The 17,641-nt window shown below is 42.1% G+C and overlaps 2 protein-coding genes across 10 annotated transcripts in view; one reads left to right on the top strand and one right to left on the bottom strand.

Moving 5' to 3' along the window:
* lrmp (lymphoid-restricted membrane protein) overlaps positions 1–6,008 on the bottom strand; it is a 30,824-nt gene extending 24,816 nt beyond the window's left edge. For 7 of the 9 annotated variants that reach the window (XM_064343201.1, XM_064343207.1, XM_064343206.1 and 4 more), the window contains exons 1-3: positions 2,051–2,198; positions 357–988; positions 79–189 (exon numbers count right to left, since the gene is read on the bottom strand). In XM_064343201.1, the coding sequence (XP_064199271.1) occupies positions 79–189; positions 357–957 (712 nt within the window). In that variant the 5' untranslated portion in view covers positions 958–988; positions 2,051–2,198. Of the gene's footprint in view, positions 1–78; positions 190–356; positions 989–1,589; positions 1,613–2,050; positions 2,199–5,517 lie in introns of those variants that run through there. The other 2 variants (XM_064343202.1, XM_064343204.1) reach the window with 2 other exon arrangements.
* bcat1 (branched chain amino-acid transaminase 1, cytosolic) lies at positions 3,906–17,641 on the top strand. Its single transcript, XM_064343214.1, has 11 exons — positions 3,906–4,066; positions 4,961–5,017; positions 8,437–8,637; positions 10,194–10,304; positions 10,550–10,669; positions 10,795–10,955; positions 12,674–12,816; positions 13,664–13,749; positions 14,089–14,229; positions 14,476–14,550; positions 16,196–17,641. Exons 1-11 carry the CDS (start codon positions 4,013–4,015, stop codon positions 16,232–16,234), a joined length of 1,188 nt encoding a protein of 395 aa, XP_064199284.1. The 5' UTR covers positions 3,906–4,012; the 3' UTR covers positions 16,235–17,641.

Below are 17,641 nucleotides of genomic sequence, written 5' to 3'. Positions count from 1 at the left end.
AGAAAGAGCAGGATAGAGTGTGACTCAGACGGGTAGGGCTCATGTACGGTGACCCTAGGCACGTGCAAGATGCTGTACCTCTGCGCTGGGTATCGCATGCGTGGAAGATAGTGTCCAGGAGATCCTCTTCACAGATGAGACTGACCTCAGCCATGGTCTCTTTCTTGTGCTCCAAGCGGTCAAGGGCACCTGCACACAGGGACAGAGAGTCAACAGACCTAGAGGGACTCCAGCAAAACAGCACACTGTATGTAGCACATCAGGAGAGTAAATGCACATTTTTGCAAGTGATCATGGATTAGCAGTTGCAGCATCGCCCATCCTTGAGAGGGAGACGAGTCATGTGATGTCCGTACCATCTCCCATGGACAGTCTCTTGACCACTAAGGCAGGGAAGCCTGGGTCAGAACCCGAGTCTAGAATGGCAGATGCATCCGAGGTACAGAAGTTGAGGTTGTAGTATGTGTGCATGCCCTGGGCGGGGCTCCGGTGCTGGTCCACATTGGCAGCACCACCCTCTGCCTTGGAATAGGTGGTGCAGTGGGAAAAATTGAAGTATCTGTGCCTGGGCAGGGCAGCGGGAGTGGAGCAACTGCGTGACCATGCCTTCTCGAGTCTCTGCCCCGCCTCTCGCTTCTCCCCAAGGGTGCCGGCGATGGTGTACGTCATATTGGTGGGCAGGGGAGTGTGAGGAAGGCAGCGGGACCCAGGGGAGCCGGTCGGAGTCACCATGCCCGGGCTCCCCTCAGACTCGCTGTCTCTGCGTACAGCCCGTCTCTTCAGGATGGCCTCCAGGTTCCCGCGCAGGCCCGACTGGGGGCTGTCGTAGCTGCTGGACTGGAAGCGAGGGATCTGGAATGGGGAGTCAGCTTCTTGGGCCCGGCGCTGAATGGTCTGCAGCTTGCGACAGATGCTGTCCACCGGGTTGTGCCGTCTCTGCATCACTCCCACGTCCATCTTGGGGCAGGGGTGGAGAACAGTCCTCGATCTGGAGAGAGAAGCGAGCTCATAAGTCGGCACTGTCTTACACAGGCATGCAAGTGTCATGTGCACACACCCTTTGCTTTACATGCTTATCCATTGCGCCTTACCATGCAAACAAGTGCAAAGATCATGGGATCGAAGTGCAACATTTGCCTACAGGAAGAAAGTATAGTCCCAGAAGAAACAAGCGCAAGAAGTGCACTCACCTGTGAACTACCTCATTAAACTAAGTTACACAAAGAATAAAACTACCCTAATGAACACAAAACTACATTAAATGAGCAACAGCAGAGAACCACAGACTGACCTAACCACCTAACCAATTGCTCGGGAGAACACCCCCTGGTCTAAGCCTCTCAAGACGGCAAAAAACACGAATCACAGTTGATAATACACTCGGCCTGTTGCCTCTTCATGGAAAATACTGAATTTAGCCTGGTTTGTGCTCTGGTGGCGTTCTAGTATAACTTAGTTTAAAATGAGTTGAAATGAGTTAGCTGTTGTACAGTGGCGTTTGGTGATGGAACCCGTTCTATTTGTCTAACAAAAAACAAAACAAATACAACAATCCACATAGAGATGTTCAAATCCATCCGTATACCAACCCACACACACAACTGCTGCCTCAGCCACAGACGGTCGCCATTTCACCTGCTACACCATCTGCTTATAACTAGAAATTTAACTTTTGATTTTATTCATAAACTGCATAAACGCCACCTACATAACGCCAAAATAAAGCCGTGCAAACATCAGAAAATTGTTTTAAAATGTAGAAAAGATACAATATAAAGCGATTTTATGCCAAAAAAAACCCCCCATGTAATTCCATTTTAGTTGCATTCCCAGTTTTTGAAGCGGTTCACAATAACATATTCACGAGTTATTGTGAAGTCTTTCTGAAAATACAGGCAACAATATAAACATGTACGCCGCAAATACTAAAAATAGAAAACATTTCTCCTAGAAACAACAAACAATTTAAAAAAGTTTTAAAGCTAAAATTGTGTGGGCTTATATTACGTAAACGTAAGTTTTTATGTTTTTTACACTTGAAAGTATTTACCTGATGTTTGTTTACGCTGCAACGTCTTAGATTGGATTTTATTTTTTCAAACAGTCACACTACTTTCGGAATTGGAAAGAGAGCGCCGCAATGACGTACGGTATTTAAATGAAAATGGCGAGACGGTCAGTGGAAACTGTGCTCTTGTCGCCCTCGTGTGGTTTATAAAAGTAATTTACATGCGATAATTGTGCAAGGGCTCATTGTTTAAACAGGAATTTTACATAAATATGAACATTTTGTGGGTTGTGTGACTTCTATGGCACTAGGAGTTTCGTTGCTATAAAAATGTAGGCATTTTTAATGTAACCTTAGTCAGGTCAGAACAGAGGTCAAAATCGACAATAATTAGAACAAGACTTTCTCAATTATTTCAAATACATATCTCAATTACTTTCTCAACCTCATTCATGCAGGATATAAACAGTAGGCCTCCGCAAGGGAAACCTTTCATAAAGATGACTGGTGTACATTCAAGACTTTAAGGATAAATGTAGTTCATTAATTGTGCAACCAAACGAACTATACTTTGACAACCACATTAGATAACTTCTAAAAATCTAAAATTCTGGGAAACAACTAAATGTTTTGTGCATAAATACATCTATATTACATGTGTAATATTGAAAGCAAAAGATCATATGAGGGCAGCTTTGGACATTATTTATCAGTTACTGATAAATAGTTTGCTGAAGGCTTGAATAGGAGATAAAGAAACTTGTTGGTTTCATAATTATCTGTCTGAATGGACTCCTGGCTAGAACTTAGAGTGAAAAAAAGCTTGGCCTGCTACAATCCACCATCTTGGAATGATTAACTACAAAATGACAAAACTTAAACAAGTATCTCCTATCACTGCCAAAATTCACATTTAACTCTTAGTCACTATCAATCATTGCATGTTTTAAGTAATTGTTTGCTTACTCGGCTAAGTTTGTTTTACGAAATTATGTCCCTTTGATGTCCTGCATGTAATTGTCTTGTTTGGTCTTGATGTTTGTACTGTCCTGTTGTGCTGCATTTCCCCTTTCCTGGTAAGGGTGCACTGTGACATTCTAGTAAATACATGTTTACATAAAACAGTTCTGTGTGCCAGTGTGTTTATTAAGACATGCACTGCATCTGTATAACTTTCTATGTAGCTATCAGCGTGTTTTGGCCTGTGCGTGACTACATATTGCACAGTAGAACAGCACTCTTTCTCTTTCTGTGCATGTGTGTGCGCACAAGCACACGTGCGCTGTTGTGTGTATGTCTGTCTGTGCATGTGTGTGTGTATGCACACGTGTTGGTGTGTGGGTAGGTGGGTGGGTGTGGGCTTAAAGATGAGTATTGTGAGCCACTCTTAGCAGAAGAAACACCATATTCAGCACCTTTGTTGATCTAATTAAATCCTACACATAATTATCAGTACTTCTCTCAGTAGAATGAATTATGCCCGATTGCATGGGGCACTAATGAACTTATAGGATACCATCTGTTCAAAGGAGAGAAAGGGTTTGGGGTTCACTTTGCTAAATTCAATATGGAACTAACTCTCCAAACTGAAAAGTTATTAGTGTTCTTTCAGCGCAAGAAAGAAGCCAACAGGTAGATAAATAATTGAATAACAAAAAATGAAAATACTGAATTATACAGGCTACAGCCAGGCTAAGTTAATTTAGATAAAATGTTCAATGGATGGCCCTGTATTTTCCCACACTGTGTAAAACATTTAATATGAACAATAATAATCTTCATCGCTTTTCTGCTGCTAACGCAACATAGACTTTGGGGGCAGTGCTGTAAATTATTTTCATGACACGATGAAACAAATGTTCATAATCCACCTCCTGAATCGAGGTCTTTTGGCTCGAAAGTTAAAGTTGCGTTGTACAATACAGTTGATAATGTTTAATCTGTAAGCGGTTTACTGTAGCTCACTCTGACACAGTGCGCGGCTTATGCCCCATATTTATCATCATGGCGAGTGTTTCAGTCGTGCCCGCATCTGAGGCGAGCGCTCCATCTCTCAAGGTAAATTCACTCCTGTCACAGAAAATCGGTGGCTACGCCCGCTCTGTACATTAAACCTTTTTCTTGGTTGTACAAGTTAAATTCTTAACCTGGTAAACGGTTTCTAATGCTCTCGTCACGTGTAGTCTACGGCAGGGGATTAGAAGAGAGCTTTAATCTGTTTTCTGTGATTGTTGGCGTCCTAATATAGCGTCTGCGAACAAATATATATATATATAAGAAAGACATGTATGACCCGTTGTTACAACGTAGACCAAAGATATAACCTCTTTATTTACGTTGGACATTTGCTTGACGACACGTCATAGAATACGTAGGCTAAATAATTCTTTATGTACAATGTCGTGAATAATGTTAACTGCTACCTCGATATTTCAGGATATCACTGCAAATCGACAGAAATCCAGTATATTTTGATTGCAATACATTAAAAAACGACGCAGCTGCACAGATTTAGCCTTGCTTCAGGCTGAAGGATGCTACGGCAGACCAGAGCGCAATACTTCTCGAATAGGCCTTGACGTAATTATAAAATACGTAGTCCTCATTCATGTATATTGTCGACGAATAGTCGACAGTTGTGATATGAAAAAATTAAAGCGAATAATCGTATTAGGCTATTTTATCTCTGCGGTAGAAATTAAAAATATTCTATGTAATTTCGTATCGGAAAAAGTTATCCGGCTGTCACTTTCCCTCAGCATAAATATTGAACATTGACGTGGTGACAATTTATTATGGGTTCGCTCCTACGTACGTGCGTACTGTACGTGTTCATTTATATGTATGTACTGTGTGTGCGTGTGCGTGTGTGTGTGTGTGAGAGAGAGAGAGAGAGAGAGAGAGAGAGAGTTGGTGTGCACACATGCTAAAATAGTCTGCATGTGTTTTCAGGTCTCTGCTAATGACTGCTCCACCAATGGCATTACAGAGTGCATCTCCAGCTTTAAGGTAACAGCACGTGAAAGTCTGTAACATCCCAAGCACTGAGGAAAAAAAGCACAATAGATTACAGTCCAGTTCAGCTATTGTTGCACCGTGTTCCCTCCAAGGCTTCAAAGTCGCACTCTGTCATATATCTTCTCTGTACAATAATATAATTTAGATGAGGTAGGTAGTCTTAACATCCCATGGACCACAGGGTGCATGTCACGATTGCTTGAAGTAAGTGCAGAATATGTAAGACTGTCATTTGAACACCGCGAGAGCTTACTGACTGGATAGCCTTCTGGCAGGAGGGGAATGAGAAAGGAGATTTCAAATCTAAAACATTGTCTCTGAAATCAGGCTATAAAAATAATACAGGAAATTGTGTGGAACAAAGTCGAAGAGTATTGGACTTCAAAGTAAAATCTAAGCGTGATTTAGTCTTAATGTGTGTGTTTGTGTGTGTGTGTGTACGTGTGTCCATTAATTTTTGTTTGTTTGCGGTGTTGTGTTTAATTACTTGCCTTGAGGCTGATGTCCAGGAGCAGCATTTTAAAGGTTCGCAGGTGCGTCCTGCTGCCCACAAAACAGAGGGTCTCCTGCCAGTCAAAGCATCCAAACAGATCAGAGGGCAGTTTTGTTGTGAAAAGTTCCAGTGTTGCTCTTCTTTAAGTCCCCCTCAGTTCTCTCATTAGATGAAAATCAATGTGCTGAACTCCGTAGCTGAGAAACACTCCTCCACATTACCTTCCCTTTGGCTGTGGGGAAAAGATGGCCGCCGTAATCCATAGTTAACTCTTCAGAGTCCTGTGTGTCACGCTCTGTGTTCAGCCAGAGAGCTGGATCAGGGCCCATGAGGAGAATCCACTTTCCCAGATCTCTGTAAGCCCTGCCAGTCAGGATCAGATGCTAGCTGTGTCCATGTTCTCTTCTCAGGTAGGAATTAGAAGAAAGTGCTGCATTGCAAACACACACACATGCACACACACATGCACACACAGTCTGATTTCTAAAACATTCTTGTATGCCTATCTATCTATCTATCTATCTATCTATCTATCTATCTATCTAATATTAATAAATTAGCATCCCAGTATTGTGTTTGAAATGTTGAACAGGCCTGGTTGCCTATAATCATGGCTAGCTTGACCAGAGGGCATATTGACTTCAAAAGAGGAGTAATTGTTGGGGCATCTTTTGCAAGAGCTTCAGTGATGAAAACGGCTCAACTTGATTATGTTTCCCAAGGGACAGTGTTGTCAGGTGATGGTATGAGTGGTTACCCAATGTGCATGACAATATGTTATCCATGTGCCATGGCCTCACTCACTGGATCTCAACCCACTCGAGCATTTATGAGAGATTCCGAAACAGCATCAATAACGAGGCCTGAGTTAATTTGCTTCCTCTTGGAAGAATTATACTGCATCCCTCCAACAGAATTCCAGTCCAGATGCTGGTAGATTCTATGCCATGGCAGATATTAGTTGTCTGGCGGCACGTAATGACCCAACGCCTCATTAATGGACTTCATATTCATGATTCCACCTTTTTACCTAATACCAAAAAGGCATTTACAAAGCAATACTTTGGTCGTCCATTAACAATTTCTTTCTTTTTTTTCATTTTGATTTTGAGGTATGCTTAGGACCACAGTCTTGCTGAAAGATCCATTTGTAGTGAAGTGTGAGCTTCCAGGCAGCGGGATACCAGGTTTTTGGCAAAATGTACTTGCTGCGGTTCATGATTACCTTGACATTAACAGGAACCCCAGAACCAGTAGATTTAAAACAACACCAATAACATTAAAGGTCCACCACCACCTTTCATTGTAAGCATAATGTCCTTTTCAGCATAAGCATAGAACGAGTAGTTTGCCTTGACTTGATTTTCACATTCCATCCACAGGTTAGCTCAACAACAACAAAAATAATAACTGTATATTGGTTTTAAGCTTGAAATTTAAGTAACTTCTGCCACTATATCTCTTATCTGTAACTGATCCACTGTTAACCAGGTAAGAGTTAGTGTGTTTCTTCACTGGAATCAACTCATATTTTTAGGGTGGCTACATACAGAATCTACAAAGCATTTTGTACTGTATAAAATAGTGTTTAATGTCACAAAGTGCTCTGTAGTTACAGAAATGGAAATATGAAGGATAAAGATAAATGTTTTTCCTTGTGAATACAGGGGAACTTTTAGGTTAAATATCACAACAGATACTGTAAGTCAAGAACAGATTTTTTAGGCATGATGCAATGGGAGACACTGACATTACAGACAGACAAGCTGCTGGGCATTCCTCACTTGTCTAGACTTACATCTCCACTGGAGTGCAGCTCCCCTTTGCCCTTGAGGATTACAGAATTTACTTGTGGGGTATTTCTGGTGCAAATGCTGCTAATCTGCGCGCAGGTACAACACTGGGCCTTCATGGTGAAGAGACAAATAACACTGCCATTTGATCTTGTTGACCCTTTACATTATCAAACCTCAGTCTGGTACAAGAACACTGCTAAAACCTAGAACTGTATTTTAGCAGACACTCAATACATTTGTGAGAGGTGCTGCAACAGATCATGCTGAAGAACTAAAGTACAATGCTAAAGATGGGGTGTGACACGTTGAAACGTTCACAGAAACACAAACAAAAAAGGTTTTGCACCCTCAACCCTGTGCACTTCACCTGCCTGAAATAATCTGGGATTATGCAGTTTCACAATCAGGAGAATGTATGACTGTCTCTAATCCCGGGCTCTTGAGGCAAGCCAGCTGACAGACTGTGACTTCTGGCACATGGTTGTGTCTTAGGGCTATAACAGTTTGCTTTCATTGTGTGTGGCTTTGAGAGCTGTGCGCGCTTCCTACCTGTGACTCAAATGGGTTAGATGCCCCCTACCGGAGCTGTGAGCGCTGTTAGCACCCTCTACCTTTAAGTGTGATAGTCATTGGCAGCTACTGCTGTGACTGTGACAGTCATGAAGCCCCCCACCTGAGCTGTGAACACCTCCTGCATGTGACTTTTATGGCTGCCATGACAGTTTGACAGTCTCACACAAACAGTGCTGTAAATAGACACACTCCCACCCACTCACCCACTCACCCAAACACTCACACACACACACACACACACACACACACACACACACACGCACACGCAGATACACACCCTGAGATCACAATGTTTTAACCTGTGCTCTCCAGGGGTGCCTGCATCTTTTGTCTATTTGCTGACTCATCATGGATACTTAGCCATTTATTTTTTCTTTCATCATTTTTCAGGCTCAGTTTTCACTGGGGTGAGTGTGTTTGCATGAACCTGTGTATGTGCATGACCACACAAGGGTGGGTTCATGTATGAACATGCAAATGCGTGTGCTCACATGATCATGTGAGTGATCGCATAGCAGCGTGTGAGCATCTGTTCTTTCTCCTCTCAGGCAGCAGATGCAGTGATTGAGCTGGCTCCAACCCTTAAGCCCAAGCCTGACCCCAGTGACTTGGTGTTTGGGACAGTCTTCACTGACCACATGCTGACCATTGAGTGGACCAGTACTGGTGGCTGGCAGAAACCTCACATCTGTCCCTTTCACAACCTGTCTATCCACCCAGCTGGCTCTGCCCTGCACTACGCTGTACAGGTGAGATTTCACTGTAGTTTGGACTGTAGCATAATGATTAGAGAAATGGGCTCGCAACTTCGAGGTTGCGGGTTTGGTTCCCTGGTGGGGCGCTACCATTGTACCCTTGAGCAAGGAACTTAACCTCAATTGCTTCAAAAAATATATCCAACTGTCAACATGGGTTGTATGTACAAAGAACGTAGATAGTGCATGAGAGTGTCTCTGCATGAGAGTGTCTGCTAAATGCCTAAAATTTACATGCAGCACCTGAGAATAAATATACCTCCAAGTTTACCACAGAATACCTGTACTTAAGAATAAATAGACAGGCAGGTATACTTCAGGTGTATGTGCAAATTTTCTTGCTGAAAATGTCTGCTTTTCAGTCTGCCTGAGAGCACTTGTAGAGGCCTATATGAAGCCCTTTGCAGCACTCTGACCTGACATCCGATACACAGTGACAAAGCTTCTTGTGAATCACTGTACGCTTTTGTTTGCTGTTTTCCTGGCCTGTTCAATGTATTCAAAGACCAGTGGTTAGAGCTTGACCATTGTGCATTGGAACTGATTCTTGCTAAAATTTGACGAAGAGTAACTCTGTTCCTTCGGTAGCAATTCTAATGTCATGAGGGTGAGATGTTTATCTTTTAAACATTGCTAATCATTTTAGCTGGTACTGTTCAACTCCTGCATTTTATTCCATCTGTTTATTCTCACTATGGTTGAAAATGGTTGGTTGGATTCAAAGAAAGGAGGGCATTTTAGCTCATATATGTGAAGTGAGGTCAGTTAATTACCTACCAGTTTCCTAATGCTGTATGATACATTTTTGGGAAATACCAGTCTTGTTTTGAGGCATTATTCTACCCGCTCACTTTGCACAACTAACTTTACTTATCATTATGTTAATAACCTTCACCAGTGTATTGTACCGATCAACCTTATTGACTGACATAATACTCTGTTTTAATTTTACGTTCTTATTTGGCAATATAAATAGATTTTTTAGGGAATTGAAAGAACAGTAGTTTTATTGATTCTGGGTCTAGTTTATATATTATACAACCACTTCATCTTATGTCACCATGGCTTATAACATTATTTTAAATTGGAGCTCAGAAGTTCATCATCTGACTAAATCTCCATTGAATGACAGTAACTGTCTCACCACTGCAGTACTGGAATATTGCTTTCAATTTGCTAGCAGTTGTTTGGCTTGGTAAAAGTGCTCAGAAGAAATTATTCTCATCTTCTCATTCAGCTGTTCCACATTATACACACCTTTTATGCTGTAAATTCTTTGCTCTTTGTAAAGGTGTTTGGAAGGTATAAAATAGTGGTTCCCAACCCTGTTCCTTGAGATCTACCTTCCTGTTTGTTTTCACTCCAACCCTAACAAAGCACACCTCATTCAACAGCTAGAGATCACATTGAGCTGCTAATTAGAAAAAATCAGGTGTGCCTGATTGTTAAGGTTGACATGAAAACTTAGAGGACGGTAGATCTCCAGGAACAGGTTTGAAAACTGCTGGTATAAGAAGTCTGCCTGTGTTTGTGCTTTGGTTGCTGCGCAGCTGTTTGAAGGGATGAAGGCGTACCGGGGGCCAGACAATGTGCTGCGTCTCTTCCGACCCATGCTGAACATGAAAAGAATGCTGAAGTCTGCGGAGAGAGCCTGTCTTCCAGTAAGACTGTTTGACTCACGCTGACCCTGTTACTTGTTGCCTTACACGTCCACCATATTGCACCATGTTACCAGCACTCCTGCACATAATTCTTTGGTCAGACGGAAGTATTGAGTGTCTCAGATTGCTAGCTGAAAGCACGTAACTATTCTATTATTTTCTATGCACACATCTCTCCATTATTCTGTTCTCTCTGCTTATCTCTCCCCCATGTCTACCCCTCTCTCACCCCTCTTTTCCCCCAGAGCTTTGATGCAGTCGAGCTGTTGGAGTGCATCAGGAAGTTAGTGGTGGTGGATCAGGAGTGGGTGCCTCAGTCAGACTCTGCCAGCCTCTACATCCGCCCTACCTTCCTGGGCACTGAGGTGAGGAGGAGCTTTCTACATTATGGAGACGCTATTCTCTGTGACACTGTATACCCGAGCCTCTCTGTCTCCCTGTCTCCCTGTCTCTCTGTCTCTCTGTCTCTCTTTCTCTCTCTCACTTGCAGCCTTCCCTGGGTGTCAAGAAGCCTTCTTCGGCTCTGCTCTATGTCATTCTGAGCCCAGTCGGGTCTTACTTCAGCACCGGTTACAAGCCTGTGTCCCTGTGGGCTGACCCCAAGTATGTTCGAGCCTGGAAAGGAGGAACTGGAGACTGCAAGATGGGAGGGTAATCACATGGTTCTTTTGAATAATGAATTAACTGGCATGTTGAAGGAGAAATATATTCTCTGGTGTAACTTTAAGCAAAATTATATTGTTATAATGAATGTTATGCCAAAGTTATTGTTAGGCTGGATGAGACTATACAGGCTATAACATTGAGAGGAAGAGAGGGGAGACCATTGTCATAACTCTGATGCATGACCTCACTCCTTTGGGATCAACTAAATTGATTTTAACTATGGAAGTTAATCTACATTATGCTGCTGTTTTAATGGTAGGTACGGTAATAAGACCCAACCATCCTATTGGTGCTATAAAAATGGAGCATTTATTTGAATTATGACTGAAAAACTGATGTGCTGGGTTATGAAGCATGGCTGGGAAAGACAGAACATTATGGAAATAGCAGATGGGGGTCAAATGGGGGAAATAATAAGACATATATTTCCTGGCTCTGAGCAGCAGTCTTGGGTTTCCCATGTCCATTTGGAAACACCGATTGGCCCTCTCTCTCTCTCAGAGCCATTGATCTAGGATTACTGTGGAATCCTCACATATACATCCCCTAGAGCAGGGCTTCTCAAACTGCGGGTCGTGACCCCATGTGGGGTCGCTTGATTTGAGGATGGGGTTGCCGGACGTTTTAGAAAAAAGAAACTGTAATTTTTTTGTCTCTTTAAAATATGTGAATGTTTTACCCGAACTGAATCCAACTGAACATGCGTTTCGTATGCTGATGACAAAACTTAAGGCAACTAGCTCCCAAAACAAGCAGGAGATGAAGATGACTGCAGTACAGGCCTGGCAGTGCGTTACCAGAGAAGATACTCACCTCTTATTTCCAAATACTGTGCCCTGAAATAACACTGCACTTGAACCACATGAGAATTGTTTGATTATAAATCTAAAATTGTGGAGTACAGAGCCAAATCAAGAAAAAATGTGTCTTTGTCCAAAAATTAGGGAGCTCATTGTATAAAGTAGCAAAACACAAAAGGCTGTGGTATATTGTCAGTATAGTCACGACTAAAGCATGTTGTTTGGCATGAGACGTGTGTGGGTGAGGTTTCGGAGTCAAGTACATTTCTGAACATTCATTTGGACACGCATGGGGAAAAAGTTTAGAAACCCCTTTCCTAGAGGATTTCACCATAATAACCTATAGTATGTGCTCACGTTATTTCTCCCTGTAGTTATGGAGTAATGAGTCATGAAATAATTATATTGGCTAATACAATTTACAATTTAGTCATTTGGCTAAAAGCCTCTGCCAAATGACTAAATTGTACAAAAGTGCATCTCGCATATTAAGCAAACTCCATTAGAGCTAGAGATGGAAAACTTTCAGTCACGTATGTACCACCATCAAGGTGTATGCCTCTAGACCTGTTTAGATTTAGTTTTAGTTTGTAAAATAGAAACCTCAAGGTGTAGTCTGAAAAGGGGGTTTTAGACAGGTGCGAAAAACACCCAGGATTGGGGGGTGAGGACCGAGTAGAGCCAGGGCCGTGAGGATTGGTTGCCGGTGCTCGAGGAAATGGCACAGTGGAGGAGTCTGGTTGGAGTGTATGGTGTAATAATTGTCTGAAGGGGAAGTATCGTTCACAGCTTGGTATGCCTGCGTGAGCGATTTGGACTGCATGCAGGAAGCCAGCGGTGGCTTGTGATGCTAAAATGATAATAGGATAATACTGTTTATACTCGTGTTTTATCTCCCTGTAGGAACTATGGAGCATCAATCTATGCTCAGTATGAGGCTATTGATTACGGGTGCCAGCAGGTTCTCTGGCTGTACGGAGAGGACCATCAAATCACAGAGGCTGGCACCATGAACCTGTTCCTCTACTGGATCAATGAAAATGGAGGTCAGTTAGCTTTTCCTGCTCTGGACTATTTATAATAGAGGTAATATTAAAACATCCTTCACTGGCAAATGTATTGAGGGCATTATTAAAGCTTTTACTGGACCATTTAGAGTGCTTGTAGTAGGGGCTGCTGGGTGGCTCAGCCTGTTAAGCCACTGCTTCAGTGTGTGGATGGACCCCGTGGTCTGGACTGTGCCAGTAATGATTAATAGCTGTGCTGAGCAAGGCACAATTGGGGCAAGCATTGCCCAAGGATGGGTGATGGGAGGGTTTAGGTCAGCTGGGCTGATGGTCTCATCATAAAAGCAAATGAGAGCATTAAAAAACCAACAGAGGTGTTAATAACACCTCATTCATTAGTTGTTACTATAATTTGTACTATTGTCATTGTTAGTTTACTATTCATATGTATTTATTATTAAGAATTTGTGTATTTTCATGGTATGTACCAGCTACAGAATTCACATAAGCACAGAGACTACAAGACTACATTGTAAGTGGAATTCAGTGCAAATTCAGCATATGTGACAGCAACTTCCCACAGAATTTTTACTACTGTAATTGTACAATGAAGAAATGGCCAATATCATCTAGGTTGTATTTCTGCAACTGGCTAACTCCTTGTTCAGTCAGTTACTCTGACTTTAGTTTGAGGAGGATGATGAGAAGCAATTTCTTTGAATACAAATTTGACAGTCTGTAGGAAGAAGACCTCTAGTGTCCAAAGGCTGGAGGTGCAGCAGGTGCTGTCAACCATCGTGGAACCCGTCACATAGTTGTGTTCATAGTATTATATGAATGCACACCAGAGGGTTTACCGGAAGCAACAAATCCTTCTGCATTTCAGAGGAGGAACTGGCTACCCCGCCCCTTGATGGTATCATTCTTCCTGGAGTCATACGCCAAAGTATCCTGGAACTCACCCGGAAATGGGTAAGAGCAAGAGACTCAGGTGGCCAGTACTCAGTCAACACTTGTCTTTATGTTGGGACCATATTTAAATGTTTATCTGGGAATATATTGTTAGACAGCCCTCGCAATGCTGCAGACATAACTGAGGTGGGTGTACTTGTTCATTTTTTCATTGTTCTAGCTAGGAGCATCTGCTAAATAAATGTACTGTAATGTAATGCAAGTGTTTGTCTTCACCAAAGCACGTAAAAAGTAAAAAGCCAAACTGTGTTAATAAATCTACAATATTTATGTACTTTTATGTTGTAGTTAATGACAAATGGCCCACCATTTGATTCTGTTTTTTGTGCTGTGACACAGGGGATGTTTAAGGTGTCCGAGCGCTACTTGACCATGGTAGACCTGTGCTGTGCTCTGAAGGAGAACAGGGTGAAGGAAATGTTTGGTTCTGGTACGGCATGTGTGGTGTGCTCAGTGAGCCAGGTGCTGTACAAGGGGCAGGTGCGTTCACATCTGAATGTTTTATTTTCTGCTAATGGCATGACTAATCCACCTCAAATGATATCTGACATTCTTAATGTCAAGTCTAAATAACGTGTGTTATTTAGATCTACAGTTTAAAGTTGTGTGGTTTATTGAGACTGGATTTAAAGGCACATTATCCAGTGTAGGAACTGGTGTAAAGTGCATCGATATTTATTAGTAGGAGGAGTATTATGTCATCATTACTGTCACTCCGTCTCTCAGAATCTGGATATTCCCTGTCTGGGGGACTGCCCTCCATTAGCCTCCAGACTGCTGAAGGAACTCTCAGACATCCAGGTGAGCTCATCTGTATTCTACAAAAACTTATATCTAATCACCGTACAGACCCTCATATCTACCCTCCCTACAGCTTCTCACTTCTACCCACCCTACAGCTGCTCACATCTACCCTCCCTACAGCTTCTCACTTCTACCCATTCTACAGCTGCTCACATCTACCGACCCTACAGCGGCTCACATCTATCTACCCTACAGCCCCTCACATCTACCCACCCTACAGCTGCTCACATCTACCCACCTGACAGCTGCTCACTTCTACCCACCCTACAGCTGCTCACATCTATCTACCCTACAGCCCCTCACATCTACCCAGCCTGCAGCTGCTCACATCTACCCACCCTACAGTTTCTCACATCTATCTACCTTACAGCCCCTCACGTCTACCCATTCTACAGCTGCTCACATCTATCTACCCTACAGCCCCTCACATCTACCCACCCTACAGTTGCTTACATCTAGCTACCCTACAGCCCCTCACATCTACCCACCCTACAGCTGCTCACATCTATACCCTACAGCCCCTCACATCTACCCACCCTACAGTTGCTCACATCTAGCTACCCTACAGCCCCTCACATCTACCCACCCTACAGCTGCTCACATCTACCCACCCTACAGATGCTCACATCTATCTACCCTACAGCCCCTCACATCTACCCAACCTACAGCTGCTCACATCTACCACCTATCTTTCAGTATTCTTCCTGATATCCAATATTCTCTATGTATCCATATTTTTTATCCTGCTTGTTAAGTTATACAGGCACAAATTTATGAGTGATTTTCAACAAACAATCAGGTCATATAAACACAGTGAATGTTAGGTTATTATCCTGAAGAGCGTGGCAGTAGCACACAGCTCCTGTCTGCTCCCCATCAGCTGGACTGCAGAAGGTTAATGTCGGTTTAATCGTTACTGTGGCACAGCAGCGAGGAGAGGGGCAGGCATTTCTCCTGGAAACCCGCATTAAGCACTCTGTAATTACACAAACCTAATTATTGTCTCAGCTTTTGTGAACTTCAAAGCCAAGACGCTGCAAATGAAGCCGGCTGAACAGAGACACGAAAAGCTAATGAACAATAAAATGGATGAAATGTTGTAAAGTGCCTCGCCATGTTAAATCTGTTGACATTTAATTTAGGAGCAAAACAGAACTGTGCATCCCTCTCCAAGACAGCATTCGGCGTAAACAGTCGGGAGCTGTGAGGCGGAGAGGGGGATGAAGGATGAGTTTACTAACGCAGCCTCCACTACACTTTCATGTTAATTAGAAATCAGGTCTTTTTGTTTCTCTTCTCAGGCTGTTATTTATTTCCTCGTTCTATCTGTTAAAACAAATTTGCAACATGAGATGTAAATAATTGGATTTGTCTCTATGGTTATAGTGGATCCAGAATGTTATGTTTAGATTTTTTATTTTTTTTATTTTTTGGCTGACTTTGTAGATTTGCTGGTGGATATTTGTTATTTCTTCATATTTTATTCATTAACTGTGCTATGTGCGGTTTGATTAGCAGTTGCGATGTAATGACCAAGTTTCCCTCTACAGGGAAATATGCTTAGGCTCCGTTATATGGGGGTTGGAACCCGGACATCACCTTGAAGTGACCCCTGTTTGACCCCTGATATTGTGTGTTTCAGTATGGCCGGACTCCCTGCGACTGGGTCTGCTTGGTCTAGATGCCTCCAGGATGAAGGAACCTGGGGTAGAGTGTGCATGTTCATATTGTGAACTCATTGCACTTTACCTTGAAATGAAGTCCCATCTCCCCTCTGCCAGCACATGCAGATAGAATTGAAAGCTTTCTTTCTATAGTTATTCAGTCGCAATAATGTAAGTAAAATATACAATTTGCAATAAAATGAGGATACGATTAGATAGTGATGTGATTCCAGGCATTATAGTCAAGCATTCTCACCCACAGATATTCAACTTGACTCAGAGCTAATTGCATTAATTTACAGGTAATCGTTCTAGTAGATAATCACCCTCACTCTCACCGGATGAGAATATTTACTAGCAAGGAATGTTCACTCACAGATAAGCACATTTGCTCAAAGATAAGCATGTGTACAAATAATTGCATAACTGAGATAAGATCGCAGGTAATCACTCTAACTCTCGGATTTATTCGGATCTATAGAAAAGACCAGTTTTTGTTTCAGGTTCAGGAAGCAGCAGGAGTCTCGCTGAGTCACAGCCTGTATGAACATGCATGCATATGCATGTGTGTCTGCCTGTGTGTATGCAAGAGTGCATGTGGCTGTACTTGTAAGTGTCTGTGCATTCAGATGTGCACAGTGTGTAGGTGTGTGTGGCCACGTGCAAGTTTGTGCATGTGTGCTTGTTCGAATGCACGTGTGTGTGTGTGTGTGTGTGTGTGCATGCATGTCTGTGCATGTTTGTGTGTGCACGCGTGCACGTGTTTGCATGCATGTGCACAGGTAGGTGTCCTAAAATCATAAAAGTGAGAGAGACTGATCATCATCTGATGTGATTCATGCTGGCCAATTTTAGCACAAACAGTCTGATGTTATTATATATGAAGAATCTAATTTTATTGTCAAAGGATTATTTGAAAGAAAAACCAATGGTGTATGTGTATGTGTAATCCTATTTTCCCCTGAATGCTTTTCACAACCAATAGACAAGGGTGATTTCTAAAATATATATTGATTTAGGAAGATATATAATAGAAATTTAGTGTGTTGTCATGGTATTTTAATAGAGATGATTGTGTTTTTGTAATATTATTTCTTATATATCCTATATTAGACCTGTGTGGCCTTGAATCACATGCAGCAAGTAGAATCCTTGGCACAGTTTCCTGTAGAGATTTATATTTATAGAGCTGATGATGTATTTTTGGGAACCGTTGAGAGTACTATAGCAATATTTTGCTGTGTGTGTTTATACAAATAATAAATCTATTTAAATTAACATTTATAATGCAAACATCCAAATAACAAAGTTGTGTTTCCAATAGAGATCTAAATATATATTGCTGAGAATATATTTTATGTGAACAGAACTAGCAGTAGACCAATTGTCTCACATGTATGTGCAAATAAATCTATTTAAAACTC

This window comes from Anguilla rostrata, chromosome 7, assembly GCF_018555375.3.
Source record: "Anguilla rostrata isolate EN2019 chromosome 7, ASM1855537v3, whole genome shotgun sequence".
Classification (NCBI taxonomy): Eukaryota; Metazoa; Chordata; class Actinopteri; order Anguilliformes; family Anguillidae; genus Anguilla; species Anguilla rostrata.
This window is presented reverse-complemented; position numbering and strand designations above follow the sequence as displayed.